The sequence below is a fragment of the Pangasianodon hypophthalmus genome, chromosome 5 (assembly GCF_027358585.1).
Source record: "Pangasianodon hypophthalmus isolate fPanHyp1 chromosome 5, fPanHyp1.pri, whole genome shotgun sequence".
Taxonomy (NCBI): domain Eukaryota; kingdom Metazoa; phylum Chordata; class Actinopteri; order Siluriformes; family Pangasiidae; genus Pangasianodon; species Pangasianodon hypophthalmus.
Genome location: NC_069714.1, coordinates 27367508 through 27388138, shown reverse-complemented (window position 1 = coordinate 27388138; position 20631 = coordinate 27367508). Strand labels below are relative to the sequence as shown.

The window sequence follows — 20631 nt, the reverse complement described above, 5'->3', positions numbered from 1 at the left end:
GAGGGGGCACTTTCTTTGGTTTTTCCTTAGTTGAGTGCAGCAAATAGTCACAGCATGACACATGACTTCTGTTATTGCTGCTGTGGATAGTTCAGGCTCATTTGCTTTCTAAAGAAGTTTTTACTTGTAGATAATAGATACTTGATTATAAAATTTAAAAAACTTATTTTTCTTCAATAATTTCACTGATGTTGATGTTCAGGATGTCGCCAGTGGGACAATGGCCTTTAGTAACTCTAAATAGTCAACTATTTTGGATTGATTGTGTCAGGATAGTCATCTTATAAAAAGAACATATCTGCTGTGTATAACTTTTAACTGAAGCAGTGGGATGTAAAGCTATTTTCAGTGATAGTTATTCCAGAGCATGTGTTAAATCAACACACAGATTATGTATTCCACAGGGGGAGATGTGTATCATCTGGCACAACACGGCGTGTCCTTTTACTCCTCTCAGCGGGCCGCTTTCATTCAGCTTTCATCAGCATTCATTCACCTCTCTGATTATAATCCAAGCCTGTTCTTAAATACATGTTGACTTTGGCACTGTTTTTCCTTTGAAAATCTGATGACCTGTTCATATTTAGAAGGTGTGTGCTCCAGTTGTTTTGGGGTTTTTTTGGCTTCTGCTAGAAAGACTTGTTAGTCTTACAGACTGAAATGGCTTCCTCTCATGGGGATCAACATAATACAGCTGAATACTTGAAAAACATGTGACGTATACCTGTAATTGCTCATCTTTCATTGTAATCAAAGCTCATGTGTGTGAATATTTTTCTCCATATTTAGTCAGTTTTATGCCACACAATTCCCTTTATTAGAGAATTCAATAGAGGTTTTTTCCAGCCTATATCTGCTCAGATCCTGCCAGTAATCGTAATAACCCTTTGATGTATTATTGATTTTGGCATTCGTTCTCGTTAACTGAATTAGGAGACATTGTCCAGATTACTGACCTTGTGTTAGAAGTTGATTTATGTTCTGAATTGTGAGATGCTTCTTCATTTACAACATATTCTATTTTGAGCTCCTCCACTTAATGATGCTTGATCTCTTTATAGATAAATCATGGATGCATACTCCCGAGGCCCTGGCCAAGCACTTTATAGCCTACAATGCCAAGGTATGTATTAAGGACCTTCTCTGTCATGGGTAAAATTACAGTTTGTCAAGCAGTGGGGTGTGATGGAGTCTTCTTTATGAACGGTCCTAACCATATTATTGCAGATCATTTATCTTTTTACCATTAGACTATATATTTAAGGGTAATGATATCACAAAAATTTCCATATATCAGGAAAAAAAATTCTTGCTCAGGTCTGGAAAGACTGGAAATAAGGATATTCATTAAAAAAAGACTCAGGATGCTATAGGACGTATTTAGTGTTGGCAGCTTGTCAACAAGTTGTCCTTATTCAGAGTTGCATTGTGTATGTGCTTGAATTTCTGGTTGCCCTGTTCAGATTTTTGACATTACCTGCACACAGGTCACTTTATTAGGAACATATCATGTGACACAGTGCAATGGATAAAAGCACAATGGGGGGAAAAAAGTCATCCCATGGTATACAAGTTTGAGTATTTCACAACTGAAACTACTGATATCTTTATGCACGACAGTCTCTAGAGTTTACACAGAATGGTGCGAAAAACAAACACACATCCAGTGAGAGTCCGTTCTGTAGACAAAAACGTCTTGTTGATGAGAGAAGTCTGATGAGAAGATGGCCAGACTTGTTCAGGAAGTCTGTGGTAACTCAATTAACCACTCTTTACAACCATGGTGAGCAGAAAAGCATCTCAAAATGCACAACACATCAAACGGTGAGGTGAATTGGCTACAACTGCAGAAGTCCACATCGGGACAGTGGGCACAGGATCACCCAGACTGGACACCTAAAGAGAAAAATATCACCTGATCTTTTTCAAAAGTCTGTGCAAAAGCCTTAGGCCTAGTTTTTTCTTACATTTTTATATTATGTAAAAGTTCATAATAATTAATAATTAATGTGGTCCTTGAGAGACATATTATCTTAAGTGTTGCCTCCTCCAAGCACTGTGCATAATTTTTCTGCCCTCTTCTGGACTTTGTAAAATATTTTTATATAAATATATTTATATATTTAATAGTGCCACTAAAATGGCGGTCAGTCATTTTCTGAGTGTTTTTACAATCCAAAGTATGTTTCAGGGTGAAGTATCGTATGAGGTCATAATTGTGAATAACTGAATAACAGCATGTAACTGTCCAAGCAACACAAAAATGTGTAGTTTAATTCTGAGCATTACACTACACACGGAACGCTGCCCTGAATCCAGCCCTAAGGTTGTACGTGTGTTTAAATATTTCTGCACTAAGGTAGCCTCTAATGCCTATCACATTTCACGTTTTTCTTTTTTTTAAATGATATACTTAATTGTCTTTACATTTGCCTGCAAAGCTGAACGTATTATGTGTGGAAATTTCAAGAAGGTGATGTGGAAAAGTGAATCTTCAGTGGTGCATTTAGATGTTGAATATATTCTTCTACTGACTGCTTGTTTTTCATTTACACATTTCTCATTACCCATGGTTCGGATCAGTCATTAAGTCATGTACCCTAGACAGCTAGACAAGACATCTTATCATTTTTATTAGATGTTGTACTTATCAAGGACCCTCAGATATTTAGCTTTATGTCTCAACATTGCTGTTCCGCTGAATCACAGCAGGCGCTTATCTGCATTTATTACCATTTTCTCATTTTGTGGCTCTTCACTGTGTTTCGCATTGCTCTGCCATAAAGTCGATGCAAAAAAGTTAAATATCATCCAGAAACCCAAACAAACAAATGGATGGATCGATATACACACACACACACACACACACACACACGCACAGTAAAATGCTAGGAGCTTTTTAAACAAACAATTTTTTTAAAATATCTCTTTCCTTGGCTTCTCACCACATCTGTACAGGAAGCTGTCTCTTTTGTTTTCTTCTCCGCTACACCTGCTGTTAGGGGATGAGAGCCTTTTCACTCTGGTGTAGCTTCTCTCAGATGTCTTATTGAAGCCAGACACAGGCAAATGTACCAGCTGGAGATGAGCTGCCAAAGCTTCTCTCTCACCAGGAGGCTGGAATGGTTGTTCTGCCACATTGTCTCAGGTGATGGATGAACAGGAATAGATTTTCAACTTGTACGTTATGGTGAGATTGAAATGCTTGTTCCATTCCAGATAGTTATTAGATATTTGGAGGTGGTAAAATGTGCTGATATATGCACGGATGAATATTTGGTTGGATAGATGGACAATCTTTCAGGTTCAGTAGTTATCAGTGATGTGGAACAAGATGTAGTTCACCCTGAGCACCATAGTGGGTATGATATATCAATCAGCATGACCTTCAGAACGAACTATAATCTTCATTAGCCTTGTCATTATATCATCTTTTAGACTTATCTCAATTATAGCATCTCAAATGTCTGAGGTCAAAACAGCATTTGAGATTCATCACACAGTGTATAAAGCTGTAGGATAAAAGATTGTTGAATTTCACCCCCTCTGGTAGAAATATACCATTGCATGCTACTAACAGAAGAACATTTCTTAACATTGTCTGGTTCAGTTCTATCAGCATCATAAATTATGTTCACACACATGCACACAATTAGATAGAATTCAAGGAAAACTACACATGCACTACTTAATAGTCCTATAATAAAAGTTATAACAGTAATGGTCCACTGAAAAACTATTGAGTATGGCAGTTTGTTATTCTTTCCAAGTATTTGTAATTCTGATATATATTTATCTGCTGCCATAAAAAAAATAAAAAAAAAACATTGATAGACTCAAGCTAGACCACTATCTCTGGCTAGCTATATAAACATCAGTGCACCTCTGCTTGCTTCTGATGTGTGTATTTTTATTTCCTCCATTAGGGATGCAACGGATAGTGGTAACACACTAGTTAAAATGCAGAGTAATAAATACACGGTAATGGCGAGCACACACCCCCAGTCTCTAGCCGGATACCATCAACTTCACAACTGGGTAATGATGCAAATTTCCCAACAAGGATAAATTAGTTGACTATCATTCACTAGAAATCACCCAAATTACAGAACAAACAAACAAATAAATACCAGTTCACCATGAAAATCTATAACTCCATCACTCCATCCATTTTCCACTTATAGTATAATACGAGACTCTCCCACTCCGTGCACTCTCTCCTGATTGGCTGTGGTTCCTGCCAGTCACCATGTATTTAGACTTCTTTCATCTCTGAATTTGGTTCATGATGATGTTTGACGTATCTGAACTGGCATTTGACATGTAAATAGAAATAATGGATATGTCATACAGGTTTAAAAGATTTGTATTGTGGCTCACAGCATCCCAGGAACAACATAAAGGGCTTTTCCTTCACTGGCTCAATAATAATGTTTTTCCCCCAATTTTGACGAAATGTCCTGTGGACTATAGCTTTAAAATGAATATAAACTGGATTATAGTCATATACATTTAACTTCCTTTCACACCTCTAACCAGATGGGTGAAATGATCATTTTTACTCCTCTATATGCAAAATAAAACACCAACATGATAGTCTATTTGCATAAAAAGCTTGAGATGATTTAACGTTATAGTCTTCAAGTGTTTGCCACATTGTAGTATTTTTTTTTCAAACATATTTAATTAAAGAATCTTTAATTCTTCATACAGCACTAATTATACTCATCATCATTAGACCACATGGGCTGCAGGCAAATTTTAATATGACTCACTCCATTAAATGGTCTGCTGTATCTCATAGTCTAATGTTTGTCACGTAGACTATTATTCAGCGAAGTACCAAAACACGGAGGAGATGCTACATTACATTACATCCAGAAAGAAATTACAGCTACATCCAGAAAGAAAGTGTTATATTACACCTGTTTGAGCATCAGTGTGCCCTCAGAATGCATTTTTTTTTTCTTTTTTTTTTTGCAAAGCCCTGTAGCTCTAGATAGGCTGTGTTCCAAATCCAGGTTTACGATCATTAACCTCTGCATTATAGAACATCCAAATGGTAAAAACCCAGAAAAGTGTTGAAGCTATTTGTTTTTAAGCTTTAACATTCAGGGACTTGCTGTTCCTACTACCCACAGTGTCTAACAATTAGAGTTGTTATTTTAATTCACTTTTAATTGTGCTTTATGTGTTTGGTTTTTAAATGTAGTAAAATCTTCCTTGTAATTCCGTTGTCATTTTAATTGAATCTTTTTTCATTTAAAATGTAATCCATATTTTATTATTATTTTTGTCTAATGCCATCCTTTAAAGTAGGTTTATAAAACCTGATTTATGGCTGAATGTGTGAAACATCTTGGGAGGGAAACTGGGCCATTTTGCCAAGCTCTTGGCCTTGCGGTTCAGTGTGGTGAGGACGATTTGTGTTACGCCTTCTCTGGACGCAACTGGTGGTTGAGTGGTTTTCTGAAGAGCACAACAGCAGCTCACAGTGGCCACACAAGTGAACTGTAACTGCTCTGACACTATTATTATTATTATTATTATTATTATTATTATTATTATTATTATTATTATTATTATTATTATTATGGACTGAGATTTGGGCACGAGAAAAAAATGAAGAAATGACTATGGTAAATCTGTAAAACAAAATAGTACATTTTTCTGAATATCACAGTATCTGAATGCAATTTATTTTCAGAACTATTAAATGCTAAAAGATTGCAGTAGCAGTAAAATATTATTAATAGTAGTAGTAGTATTACTATGAGTATTAGTGTATGATTATTTGTATTATTATTATTATTACTGTTAATAATAGTGGTAGTAGTAGTAATGGTCATTCTTTAAGATAATTTCCTTTGTTCTGGCACTCTGTAGTAAGGAAGCTGGGAGACAGGAGTGTAGAATCACATTTATTCGTCTTCACAGAGAAGGACAGCTGAGTGGATGGTGCAGAGGGCAGCTGAATGGGCTGAAATTACCCAGGTTAGAAGAGACATTAGGTTTCGTAATTACCGGTGTTTGAACTAAACCCCAGCATGGTCAGGAAAGAGGTGAGGCACCATGATACAAGCCCAGGATGTGCAGTGAGAAAGCTGAGAGTGTGTTTCAGTCGAATATTTTGTTTAGACGGTGTTTAACTCTATCGGCAGCACTGCTGGTGTGGCTGCTTTCAGATCCGTTATGCAGTGTGTTGTTGCACAGTAAGCAGAGTGCCAGAGCCTCATGCTTTGATGTTGTTTTCAAAGGTGCATTAAAGCTTTTTTTTTTTTTTTTATAACTTTGAAATTCTAATTGAGAGTAGAATATTAGCAGGCAGGGATGCACTGTGATAGGGACATTACCTTTGTGAAATTTTCAGTGAATATAAAACTATCTACCTGATGTATTATTTATTTATCGATCTGTTAGAACAGTATGAAGAACAGTAACTTTGTTTTTTTGCTCTAATACCAGCTTTACACTTCCCCTGTCTCATACTGTGCTGCTGCTCTTGTACGTTGCTATCTTCTGACATTGTTTACTTCTGTATTTTTTGTCCTCAGTTTCTGGGGAACACTGAGGTCGATCAGCCCAAAGGGACAGAGGTGGTGAGGGACGCAGTTCGAAAACTCAAGGTTAGTGAGCAATTAATGACTGTTTAGGACATCCTCACACTGACCGTGTGCAGGCGCAGCCAAGAATAGCTGTCCTGAAACTTGTTTACCTGAATGAATGGTGGTGCCAGTAGTGCCACCTGTTCTGTGTGTTCAAAGTGTTCTCACAGTTCTATCAGCAGCCTCGATAAATGTGTGTAATAACTGCAGATGCGCTTCTGTTATTTCCCTGTTATGTAGACTGGTTTGTTCGGTAAAGCTGCTGTTCAGATTAATCTGCATCACTGAGGGATGGATGGATGGATGGATGGCTGGATGGATGGATGAATGGATGCCTAGATAAATAGATCAGTGGATGGATGGGTGGATTGGTGGTTGGATGGATGGATGGATGGGTTCTACTTAGAACTTTCAAAGCTTCCCAAAACTGAGGAGCCCTTTAGGGTTCTAGATTTAATGTTTTTAAGGGGATGGATGTACACAAGGATGGGTGGATAGATAGATACCTAGATGGATGAATGATTAGGTTGACAGATGGAAGGGTATCTGGATAGATGGATTGGGTTCTACATAAAACCTTCAAGGGGTTCTCCACACTGAACTGTTTAGGATCCTACATTTATTATTTTTTCAAGGGGATTAATGGGTGGGTGAATGGATGGAGGGATTGAATTATGGGTAGTTGGATGGATGTGTGGATGGATGAATAGGTTCTATGTAGAATCTTCAAGAGTTCCTCACACATTTAGGGTTCTAGATTAATTTTTTTTTTCAAGGGGATGGATGGGCGGGTGGATGCATGGATTGATTGATTTATGGGTAGATGGGTGGATAGGTTCTATGTGGAACCTTCAGGTGTTCCCCAAAATGAAGAACTCTGTGGTGGTAGATTTATTTATTTTTTCAAGGGGATGGATACATAGATGAATGGATGTTTAGATGGATGGATGGTTGGATGGATGGATGGATGGGTGGATGGATGGACAGGTTCTACATAGAACCTTCAAGGATTCCCCAAACTGAAGGACCCGTTAGGTTTCTGAATATAACCTTTTTTCAAGGGGATCATTGTTATATGTTTTGCTTTTTTTTTAAGATAGATACCTAAATGGATGGATGGATATATTAACACTATATGGCCAAAAATATATGTGTGTTTTGAACATCACATTCCAGATTTAGTCCCTCCTTTGCTGTTATAATAACCTCCACTCTTCTGGGAAGGCTTTCCAGTAGATTTTGGAGCATGCATTGCCCCTGTGCACAAAGCGAGGTCCATGAAGATATAATTTGCAGAAGAATCACATCACATATGGGTGTGATGGTTAGGTGTCCACACACTTTTAGCCATATAGTGTATGTATATAGTAGCTCATACTGATGGATGGGCAGAAAACAAACTAACAAATAAATACGTACATTTCAGTGTTGTACAGATTAAGTTTATATACAGGCTGCAAAAACTGTTTTGCCTCGAGTCTGAAGTTCTTGCTCTGTTCTAAACCCATTTTGATTTGTGCAGTTTCAAAGACACATCAAGAAGTCAGAGGGACAGAAGATCCCCAAAGTGGAGTTACAAATCTCAATCTATGGAGTGAAGATACTAGATCCCAAAACAAAGGTGTGTTTATATCAATCTGTATCTGCTTTATAATCTCTCTCTCTCTCTCTCTCTCTCTCTCTCTCTCTCTCTCTCTGTGCTAGATCTACACCCCTATGTGGGCGGGAGAGAAGTGAGCGTTCATATTAATTTTTATTTACTTTCATTCATATTGATTTTTATTTACTGTCACTCTGTGATACTTATCTGCAGGACTCATCTCAATGCTGCCTCACTCAGAGACAGTGGTTGTTAGCATCTTATCTTTTAGATTTATCTCTCCGATGTCTAAAAAAAGTTTTTAATGTAGTGTAAGAGGGAGAATTGTAAAACACTTTGGATACCTCTTTCATCACCCTGCAGAACCTAGTGCAATACCATATTAAATTCAGACACAGTTATTGTCTATATGATGCGCAATGGTTTCAAATGGATCAGTGTGCAGATGCTCAGTGTGTTATATCTGATACAGGAACAGCTGGTGTGTTTTTGTCTTTTAATAGAATTTGTGCTGTTGTTGTGTTGATGTTTGTTGTCGGGTAATTCATCTTCTGCTTTCACCCCCTCTTCGTTTCTGAATCATCACTTCTCTCCAGTACAGCTATGTGCCTCATGCTGCAGAATCCTTCCTTCTGTTATAACTATAGCATCAAACAACACCCGATCAATTCAGCCGTACAACATGCAGCACTCCACAAACCTGAAATAAACTTCAGCTGAGCTTAAAACATGATGCTTTTATTGCACTGCAGATTTTAAATGTCTAGAATGAGCCCAAGGGGGAGTGATTTGTAAATCTATTACGTAAAGGATAAGACACTTGGGGGTGCACTGTTAGAGGAAACTAATCAGTGACGCGGTGGTGGTGTGATGCGGCCTTACTTGGCTCGTTACTGTTACCACCCTGAAGTTGATTGTTTTCCAATAACGGCATGTCCTGTAGTGTTTTATTCTTCTTATACTGCAGCAATTTGCCAAAGCTAACATTTTTCAAACTGATTAAAGAATGGCTCTTAGTACTTTCATCATTTTATAGTTATATCTCATGTTGTTGAATATCTGCCAAACAAATTAGTTCCTGTTATCACTTACGCTATAGCAGCTGCTCACCAAATGCTCTCTTTTCTCTTTCTTGAATTTGATAGAACAGCTTGTCAAGTTACTGAGAAAACCACAAACATCAAACTGCTCTGTCTTAAAGACTTATTCTGATGGAAAACGTACAGTTTAATCTCTGTCACAAACTGTCCATTACACACTTTTTTGTCAGCACTTTTTAACAGTTTGACATGGGAGGACTTTGCACTGTCCTGTTTCTCAGTAACATGGTGTTTCAGGTGGAAATACATTATATCACTTATATGCCTCTTCCATATTTTTGAATGAGCTGTTACTTCTCTTCACAGGAAGTGCAGCACAATTGCCAGTTGCACCGGATTTCCTTCTGCGCAGACGATAAAACAGACAAAAGGATATTCACGTTTATCTGCAAAGACTCTGAATCTAACAAACATCTCTGCTATGTGTTTGACAGTGAGAAATGTGTAAGATGATACATTTATCGCTCATTATTGTGATTGCTTGGCAGAAAAAAAAAGTCTTGGCAGTGGTCTAGACTCTTTTGAAAAGCTCTATTTAAGAACAATCTGACTACCTCACAGGTGACCTTGGACTCTGAACACGAATAAGTAAATATTGATGTAACTGTTGAACTCAAATCACAAACTTTGAATGCAGAATATAGAGAGAAAATGCTGTTTCGAATATTACAGATTTCTATTATTTAAATCTTAATAATGCAGCATTAATATGTATAATTGTGCTACATTGTATTAAGGCAACTAAAAATGCCTGTGTTTTCCCTGTGCTGTTTTAGGCAGAGGAGATCACTTTGACTATTGGCCAAGCGTTTGATCTGGCATACAAAAAGTTCCTGGAGTCGGGAGGTAAAGATGTGGAGACGAGGAAACAAATAGCAAGCCTGCAGAAAAGAGTAAGATTTAAGATTTTCCACTAAACCACTAAGTGTTGTAGCTTTTGCCCTTTCCTCAGACATATCCACTGTAATGACAGCACTTCAGTCATCTCCCAGCACCTATCCTGGAAATTGCTTTCTACAAAAAAAAAAAAAAAAAAAAAACCTCTCATTGTACATCTTGAGGAAAATTGACTTCACTCTTCTCCACACAGATTCAGGAGCTTGAGACTGAAAACTCGGAATTGAAAAAACAGTTGCAAACGCTGGAGGAGCAACTGCTCATCGCTCAAGTTCCTCCTGTAAGGACTGCATGGAGTGTGCGTGCGTGTGAGTGTGCGTGTGCGTGTGCGTGTGCGTGTGAGTGTGCGTGTGAGTGTGCGTGTGAGTGTGCGTGTGTGTGTGTGTGTGTGTGTGTGTGGAAATGCTGTGTGGTAACTACTTCTTAAAATCTCTGAGCTATCTGATCTCTTCTCCTGCAGTTACTTCACATTAACTCTACTAACGAGGCCTACATGCTGCAGAGACCCTCGTCTCTCTTCTGGTGTCACAATCTGACCTCCTTCTCCTGTCTAGAAATCTCTTCTGTCACACTAACGCCAATGAGCTCTCCTGACTCCAGCATATCGGCTGGAGTTTTGACTCCTCCTCCCGCCAAACCTACTCTGCCAAAGCCTCTCACTGGAGCAGGGGTCCCTCGGCCAAGAGTAATAGACAAAGCAAAGCCAAACATTTCACTTTCCTTCTCTGTCACTTATTTTCTCTTTTCTCTTTTCTATACTATAGTATCATGCATGTTTTCCGTACTGTATATAGTATTTTGGCTCTGTGTTCCAAGTCAGTGTTTCATAATTCAGCCAAAAAACATTATAATGTAGAAACACTCATTTATAGGTTCATCCACTTAATCCAATTTTTACAAATATTTAGTGTGTATATACAGGGGTGGGAAGTGTATGTCAAGAATGAAGCACTACAGGCTTGCTGTTATAGAAACATAGACAATGATGGGATGGTGTGATTCAGCTTGATATGATATGAGTTACAGTTACCACCCTGTAGTTTATTATTTTTAGCACAGCAATTTTTCAGCAGTTACATTTTTGTATTAATTGAAAAACAACATGACATACTTTTTTATGCATTTATGTAGTATATTGCCAAAACTATGTGGACACCAGACCATCACACCCATATGCGGAAAGTTGGAAGCACACTAATGTATAGAATGTCTTTGCCAGCATGAAGATGCCCCAGTGCACAAAGCGAGCTCCATGAAGACATGATTTCAGAAGGTTGGAGTGGAAGAACTTGAGTGTCCTGCACAGAGCCCTGACCTCAACCCCACTGAACACCTTTGGGATGAACTGGAACACCGACTGCACCCCAGATCTCCTCACCAACATCAGTGTCTGATCTCACTAATGCTCTTGTGGCTAAATGAACACAAATCCCCACAGCCACACTTCAAAATCTAGTGGAAAGCTTCCCAGAAGAGTGGAGGTTAATATAACAGTGAAGGGGGACTAAACCTGGAATGGAATGCTCAACAAGGACATACGGGTGTGATAGTCAGGTGTCCAAAAACTTTTGGCCATATATTGTAGTTACATCCACAAAACAAGTTAGTTCCTGTTGGCACTTGTTATAGCAGCTATAAACAGTCATTCCCTCACCTTTTTTCTCTCTCTTGACATCAATAAGCCAAAATTGTTACCAAGAAGTGCAACATCCTCCATCCTTCCTCAAGTCGGAAAACATGAAGTTACAGCTTTATCTCTGACTGCTACGAAGCCCTGACACTGGAAACTCCTTCCATTAATATCTCACAGAAACTTAATTAACACATTTTTAAAATCTGCTTTTATTAGTTTTAGATCCCCATGAATGCATTGTTACTATAGGAGTAATAACTTACTGGAACGAGTGCATTAATATAAAACTGTGATTTGCCTTGCAGCTGAAACTACTGTCAGAGCTGCTCTTATAAAAAAGTTAATCAATACTTTCTGACCTATCAGATTTGAGACTTCAACAGCACTGAAGCTACAAGGCTATATACTATAGATAAAAAAATAAGTTCTGGGGTTCGTATATGATTCCCCCAGTACAAGTGTTATATACCTTCTAGTTAGAGTGTTTTTTCCATCCAAAGGCTAATAATTTTGAGAAAATTATTATTTATAAATATGAAATGATATCAGTACATTTTTACATTTCTGTTGATTCATAAATGGTTTTAAGGAGGGGAAAAAGTGTATTTAGGGGGAAATAAAAATCCAAAATTCTCAGGCAGAACATCTACCCAAATTACAATGAAAATTAATTGTATTTGAGACAAGTTAATTTCTAACTACAATTGTAATTAATCTATTTTTTTTTTTCATTCATTCATTCATTTATTTGAAAACGACCTACTCCAGGGATTCTCAGTCTGTGGTTCATAACGTATGAAAGTGTCTATGATGTTTTATTAATTTACATTCACTTGCCTTCTTTGACTTATTAATATGATGAACTTTGAGTTGCGCTTTTGTCATGTAAAACGTTTCAAGGTAGATTTGCTGATTGGACTTTCAGAAATCCACACTTGAATGCACATCTGATAAATTCAGACCAGGACTCGTAACATTGTTGCTCAGCTACACACTTTGTAGGAACTTTGGGTTCTGAATACCTCCAGAATCTTTGGTACCCTTAATGAAAATGAGCAAAAATTAAAAGAATAAAGGAAATAGTAATATGTAGTAAATGGTAGTTTGAGCTCAAACATACAGGGATGTTTGTATAATTTTATTAAACATGCTTTTTTTTCATAAACCCCAGGCTTTAAAATTATAGCCACCCAATGGGTCAACTCCTTCGTACAAAACAATTTAAGCTCATTGCTATTCTTAGGTTTGTGCATGTTGCACCACAGGTTTTCAGTAAGAGGAGATTAAGATGGTTGTTGCAAAACATTGACTTTGGAAGTATTTTTTCCCCTCATCATCTTATTTAAAGCTACAGTATATATGGCTAATCTTTAACCTCCTAGCAGAGGCAACCAGATTTTGCACTGAAATATCCTGGTAACTTAGCAGAACTTTTGCTCATTCTAATCAAGAGTAAGTCGGCTAATTATGTGGCTCAGTTGATAAAAGGGTTGCGAAACACTGATCTTATTTTATTTTATGAAACATTTATGATAAAAACATACAGATGTGGTTAATATGCAGGAAAAAAAATGAACTCTGGTTCTGTAGATGTTACTGATCTTGTCTCTGCTCATCTTTTCGGCAGGGGGGTAACAACTCCAAAGTTCCCACGGATATTTTCGACATGGTTCCGTTCTCTCCAGTGGCGCCCCTGGTTCCACTCCCAGCCAGTAATTCTTCACCTCCTCCACCTCCAGCGAGACCGACAGAGATCAGTCAGTTTCTTCTACAGAAATCATTTAAATGAGACCTTTTCCTCTACCCTGTATTTGCTTTATTCATTTATCTTTCCATGGTGTTATAGATTGAATTATACAGCTCTTTTACATGACTTCAGTGTTCTCCTGAACCCCTGAATACTTAACAATAAAAGTGGTATACATCAGGATCAGCTGACCTCTAGACTCTGTATAACCAAATGATCTTGATCCAATAAGAGAAAATTTATTGCTAATGTTAAAATATAATTAAGATATTCTGAGTACTGTAGTGCTGACAGAGCAGTTTTGAATGAGATTACATTAAATTTGCCATGTATGATGAAATCCAGTGTAATTGCTATCCAGACTACTAAAGGCAATTTCTCCATGTCCTCATCCTTATGATTTAATTGTGTTTGTTAAACAGATTGAGTAACTATTAATGCATCTATCAAGATCCCAGTGTCATCAGTAAGAGCTATATTTTCATCAGGTGGAGCTCTATCAGTATTCATAATAATGGTTGGGAAGGTTATTTTCTCTGTTGTGGTCCATTACACATTACTGATTAAAACTGCAGTCAGCAGATTAAAGGATTAAATCATCTCACTCATGTATTATAGTCATAGTGTAGTGCTGATTACATGGCATCAGTTTTTCATCCTTTTCTGATTGAAGGTCTGAAGCGTAGAATGGTGTTTGCTCTACATTTAGTTTCTGTTTAGTTAAAACATTCTTGAATTTATATTTCTAAAGCAAATGTAATACATCCAGCGAGCTTAAAGACATTTTCATAGCTAGTGAAAGTTTCTTAAACAGAAACTCCACCCTGACACACATTAAAACACATTGCAAATGATTAGACTGGGATATTTTTTGAAGTGTTTAGCGATTCTGATGCTAATTTCTTGGTTGTTAGGTTCTAAAAACAAAAGAGCAAGAGCTTCTTTTCTCACTCACGATTTTCCAGCAACATTTAACATCATATTAATGAGAAATGCAGCTCAGAAGTAGTGGAAATGTTAGTGCAAATGGTGGACACAGTGTCCAGCAGTGGTGCTGAGCTACAGCAGAGACTTGGCTCGGCTGGTTAGTGATTTTAGAGATGACAAACATGATGGCACTGATAGCCGTATTAGCATGAAATCTGAAGCTTTGAGAGCTAATCAGAGTGTGCAGTGTGTACAGATGAGGAGGTGAGGAGCTGGACAGACTAAAGGACTAAAGCACTGCTGCATCAATCTCTATAGATCTAGATGTACTGTGGGAGAAATCCTACTGGTGCTTCTCTCAACAGTATTCAAACAGCATTGTGGGTAATGAAAGTGAAAATAGATATACATATCAAGAAAAGGAGTTTAAACCAAAAAGTCAATTCATACTCTCATAAATAAATCTTGGATTCCACATGTTAATTATAAATATTAATATGCAAGTCATTCCAGTTGGATTTTTCTTTAAATTTAAGCATTAAACTTAAGAAAAGTTGCCTACTGTGTCTAATCACAAGTCATGAAACTTGAAGAAAGAAAAGATGTATATTTAGAAAAAAAATAAAGGCAGTTCAGAATGTACAAAAGTGGACCAATATCATATTTTTATGGGCCTTTACGTCAAGCTAGACCAAGATCCTGGCCATTTTTGGTCAGTTGATGGTCACTATATAAAGCGTGACTGTCTTCTCAGACATTAAATATGGTCTCTGTTTTTATATTTGTAGTTCATAACCTTGGTAATGATTTCTCATGCCTATATCAACTTTGTCAGTGTTGTTGATGGCCTTATGTCCATGTTATGTCCTTCAGGAAGGGACCTGTTTGGCGCCGAGCCCTTCGATCCTTTCATTTGCGGCAGTGCTGACTTTCCCCCAGACGTTCAGTCGCGGCTGGATGAGATGCAGGTGACTGCATGTCTCTGAATTATGGACAAATAATTGTACAGTGATGGGCAAATAAATAAATTTAGCAAATGGACTGCTGCACATAGGCAGCTGCTGGAGCAGACAGTATGTGCTGGCACTAGCACAAAGTACAGACTCCCATCGGTAATTTCCATTCTTATCAATCAGAGGAAAATCTCTCCCAGTGTTTCTCCATAGCTGAATCATGGATCATTATGAGGATATGACTTTTGCACTCTCACTGTAATTAATCTGAGCGTGTTGTCCCAGCTGTGTCAATACTGCTCTGACCCTGCTATGATGTATGAATATAGCTCTGATCTCAGCCCAAACACCGTCTGTACTCAACAAAACTCTTTTGCCTTTGTTTTTAAAGGAGCTACTTGGCAGATGTATAAGTAGCCCCTTTAAGTCTCATACTAATGCCCAGTTCAACAATCTGAAAGCATATAATTCAGTAACTATCATTAATTATTCAGTAACTACAGTGAAACTAAAAAGGGTATAGCCCGACCTTTTACAATGGGCTGGCTATGTTATAACCAGTGCGTTCTTTGGGGTGGCAATGAGGGTGGGGAGAATGCTAATCTGCATCCATAGAAAATGACATACTGTAGTTCTTACTATCTGTGTATGGCCTGAGCAGGATCCCCATTGGACATAAAAGGCAAGGTATAAAAAAGTCATAGCTATCCTAACGTGAGGCTACATCTTATGACGTACGCTAGTGTTTTACGAATACAATGCTATTAGCTAAAAACAGGGTCATCGCTAGTGGGGTGAAATGTGGTGACAGTTATGGGGTTCCAGAAAATTTCAGTTGTCCATAGGCCCTTTGCTGTGACTGAATTGTTGTATGCATAATAAGCTGAATCATACTAATTGAAACAGAATTTAAGCAAAACTACAAAATCATGTAAATATTGATTAAATAAGTTTCAATTTCCAGGCCAGCACCTCCCTCCAAAAATGGTTTAGTCCACTGTCTGTGGTTTGTGCGATTGAGGGTGAAGAGCCTAGTTGAGTTGCCGCATGACAAGAAAATGTCTGGCGAAAAAAACCAAAACATAAATCAGGATTCCAAAAACGGTAGGAAAAGAAGTTGAAAGAATCAGAGAGTAGTAAAGAAAGATTTTTTTTTAAATGAAATAGCTACTGGCACGTTCGGTGTACAGTCTAATGATGTTTGGAGTATAGCCAGCTCCGTTAAATTACAAGCCAACTAGGTTAGCTAGCTCTTTTTAGCTACTGGGTATGTGCTAGTTGTCAGGGGTGTCAGGTATGCTTTAGTCACTCTTCTTCTAACAGCTAAAAAAAGACCAGAATGCCTGTTCACTATTGTGTTCCAGTGAACGCAATGGAATTCATTTTGTAGAAGAGCACAATTCTTCTTACAAAGTCAACCTAGCTAAGCAAGCTTAGTTCAGTAGGACTGATGATGAAAATCTAGCTAGGACGCAATGCAGTAGTAGGTCTGGATGATATCAAAAAATAATTATTGATATAGCAACCAGCATTTTTTTTTAATCATAATTACAGTGGCTGTGTCATGTTATTATGTTTACATTGTGCTATGGCGTGAGACTTTTTTTTTTTTTTTTTCCATCTCAACACAAACCATGCTCTGTTAGTTCTTTTCCATTCACTGGCATCAGGTCACATGTTAATCATTGCAGATATCCGATTAAATCACCCTATCACCCAGGCCTATGTAAAAGTGGCTAATGTATATTTGTTATTTGGAGGCATATCATTAGCTGCCATTAGCCAGGATCGTAGCTAGGACTTCTGGGCGGTTGCTTAATAATGAACTGAAGAAATCCAATGTTAGCCTATAAATATTGTTAACATAAAAAGTTTGATCAGTAGGGCTAAGGAATTGTTCACTACTGTGTTAGCTAGCTAAACTTGCTTGCACAACATTACACTGACGATGCTCACCACTGGAAAATGAAGAAATTAACTTTCAAATTTCCCAGAGATATTGTAGTGGGCATTCTGTTATTATTCAAACTAGCCGATCAGAGCGAGATATATCAGTTCATACAGATATACAATTCATACAGATTTGCATCGTATGAAATTGATAACCGCATCGACGACAACAACATTATTAATAATAAATGGGTGGCCATGGTGGCTCCGCCCGTGGAAACTGATACGAAATGGTTGTGGTTAAGAGAGGCAATAATTAAAGTTTCACTGAGTATTTGGTTCCCTGGTGTTTAAGAGGTCAATTAGTATAGGGTTTGATCTTACAAGATGAAACAGTCACAGCTGCAAATTTAACCAGATAGCACACACACAAACATCTCACCAGTGTCAACACACCGTGAGCAAATTACATCTCAGTGTCATCACATGCAGCATGTTTGCTAATTGGGTAAATATCAGCACAGCATCATTTTCGCTGTTAATCCATTATCTTAATATTTTTTATAGGTTTCTACAAGTTGTAAGATTTACTCGGTTGCTGATTGTAGTCAGTCAAGTGTTACCAGATAAACAGCACCTCAAAGAAGTAGACTATATTAATATATCTGAGTATCACATGAATAAATCACCAGAAGGGGGCACTGTCTTACAACACGGAAGGGTTTAAATCACACTTTGAAGTCAATGATGGCTGAAAGGAGTATCTAAAAAAAAAAAAGACATGCTAGTATTTTCCCTATTAGCAAATAAGCTTCATGCAATGTTGTTGAGACATGTCATTCTGAAATATGTGTGCTATCTGCTTGTCATTTTTTTCCCCTAATGTGTTGACATTTTTGGAAGTGATGTGACAAAACTCCTATTTGTTGAGAGTGAAGGATGTGACAGATGTCTTTTGGCTTTTACTATATGTTGGTTCTTAGTTTAAAAAAAAAAAAGAAGGGTAAATGAGAAATGATGCCTGTAGAGACATGTCTCACATTTTAGGTATCCAGGGCGATTTGATTAATGCATTAACATCATGAACAGATTGAAACGTTAAGCAGAGTAAACACTTGCGCACATGTAAGTAATTCAAATTTGCTTGTAAACATTAGCAGTTTTAGCCATACAGATACGAAACCTGGGTTATTGACTTTTGCTAAATAAACTTACTGTATGACTCATTGCTATCTGCATGGAAACAAATCCTCTGCTTATAAAATGTCACTAGAAGTGAAACCATTACATCCAGGAAATGCTTACTGACAAGCAGGGTATAGCAATCTGAGCAACATGAAACAAAAAAGTCCGTCATATGAATGTATATGAGAAATAATCTTCTTAAATGTCCAGGGAACAAATATTAACAAAACAGTAAGATTGTAATATAACCTCTAAGGAGTGTAATATCCTGCCTGCTCTGCTCATTTAAAAAAAAAAATATATATATATATATATATATATATATATATAAACTCTCCATTGCAATAGGTTTATCACTATTTCTGCTAGCTGTATTTTTACCTCTCTGTTTTCTGTCTCTTTCCTCTTATTGCTCTCAGCGGCAGAGATGGTTTGTATTCTCTCTTTCTCACATTTAAATTCATAATTCATTCACAGCTGTCAAGCTGTCGTTAACATTTTCATAGAAGTCATTCAAGTGTTTCTGCTTTTTTGGGGATATTTTTTGCATGTCTATGCAGTTTATGCAGATATTTTTGAAAAAAAAAAAGAAATAACCCCACAGCATCATCTTTCTGTCTGTCTGAAGTCAGTGCTGTAAAGGGTTGAAGGTGAAACACTTGTATTAAAAGTTATATCAGTGTAATGTCAAGTGTTTTGCTCTGTTTCACTTTTAATTCATTTTATATTAATTTATATTTTTATTTTTTTTTTTGTTTTGTTTTGTTAGATTGAAGTTTTTAAAGCTACTGTATTTTTAAACTGCTATTATTATTTTTCTTTCTTATGCGATTGAATCTGTTTTGAAGGCATTGACCGAAGAACAGCAAATACTCTTGCTGGTATAAACCTGTGTCCAACTACAACGTACTGCGTACTGTGCCATAAAATCTTTTTTTTCCTTTCTCTCTCCTCTCTCTCGCTCTCTTTCTCTCTCTCTCTCTCTTTTCCAAAACATAATGTCGCTGCTTCTACATGTGCCATTTGAATATTGTTATCTTCTAATATTGAGTTATTTTCAGGATAGGTGTTACCTTTGGTCCATCACCATGAATAATATAAATAAATTTATTTGCAAGTTGAAACACGCAGACCTGTTTCACCACACTGAGACCTCGAAAGCTGCAAATCTCCAACCCCAAATTTAGACAGAATTATGCAGTTACAGTCTAGAGGTGTGACAGTATGACATTACACTGTGTACTTCACTTAATTGTAAAGTTAATATTATGCTACCTTGGTATTGATGATGTGACATAAATTTTCTAAATGCTGCAAGTGTCTCAAAATGTAGCAGAATTTTAGAACAGACCCATCTACTTGTTAAAACTGAAAATGAAAAACGACATATATATGGGAAGACAATAAAAAACTATCTTAGAAAACAATACCAAATCATAGGAGTTTGTTTTCATTACATTGCTTTAATGCTACTGCTGTTTATGCTGCTTTACATACACTACATGGCCAAACGTTTGTATAGTTTTACAAAATTTTGTACAGTACTGTGCAAAGGTCTCAGACACCCTATGTTTTTTTGGTACAAACTTTGTTATGGATTTTTATTTCATGACTTCTACATTATTGAGTCAGAACAGAAACATTTTAGATTTCCAAACATTAGTTTTCCAGCACAAAATTAAATGTTACAGAAAAATGTTTGTATGTCAGTAAAGAAAGCAGCAGATTACATAAGAGACACTTTTCAGACAAAAAAAAACATAATGAAGGCTGCTGGGATTTGCTGCAAAAATAAGAAGCAAGTGTTAAGTCAAAGTCTCCAGACGAACTTTCCTTATAAAAAGTGCGCCTGAAACTACTGATTTTTTTTTTTAAATATTGACTTTGTTTCATTTATCAATGTTTACTGGTCTTTATAGTTTTTTTTTTAGTTTTTTTTAATCTTTGCTTTACAGTATTTCTTTGCATGTGCCTAAGACTTTTGCAAAGTACAATGTGTGTGTGTATGTATGTATGTATGTATGTATGTATATATATATATACACACACACACACACACACACACACACACACACATACACACAGTTGTAAGTA

At 37.0% G+C, this 20631-nt stretch overlaps 1 protein-coding gene across 5 annotated transcripts in view; it reads left to right on the top strand.

Moving 5' to 3' along the window:
* The window catches only part of gulp1a (GULP PTB domain containing engulfment adaptor 1a), a 214454-nt gene that overhangs the window by 191886 nt on the left and 1937 nt on the right, over positions 1–20631 (top strand). For 4 of the 5 annotated variants that reach the window (XM_053234342.1, XM_034304892.2, XM_034304894.2 and 1 more), the window contains 9 exons: positions 1062–1123; positions 6555–6626; positions 8128–8226; positions 9612–9749; positions 10082–10198; positions 10396–10482; positions 10663–10887; positions 13463–13592; positions 15383–15477. In XM_053234342.1, coding sequence (XP_053090317.1) covers positions 1062–1123; positions 6555–6626; positions 8128–8226; positions 9612–9749; positions 10082–10198; positions 10396–10482; positions 10663–10887; positions 13463–13592; positions 15383–15477 — 1025 coding nt within the window. The remainder of the gene's footprint in view (positions 1–1061; positions 1124–6554; positions 6627–8127; positions 8227–9611; positions 9750–10081; positions 10199–10395; positions 10483–10662; positions 10888–13462; positions 13593–15382; positions 15478–20631) is intronic. The other variant, XM_026947567.3, reaches the window with a different exon arrangement.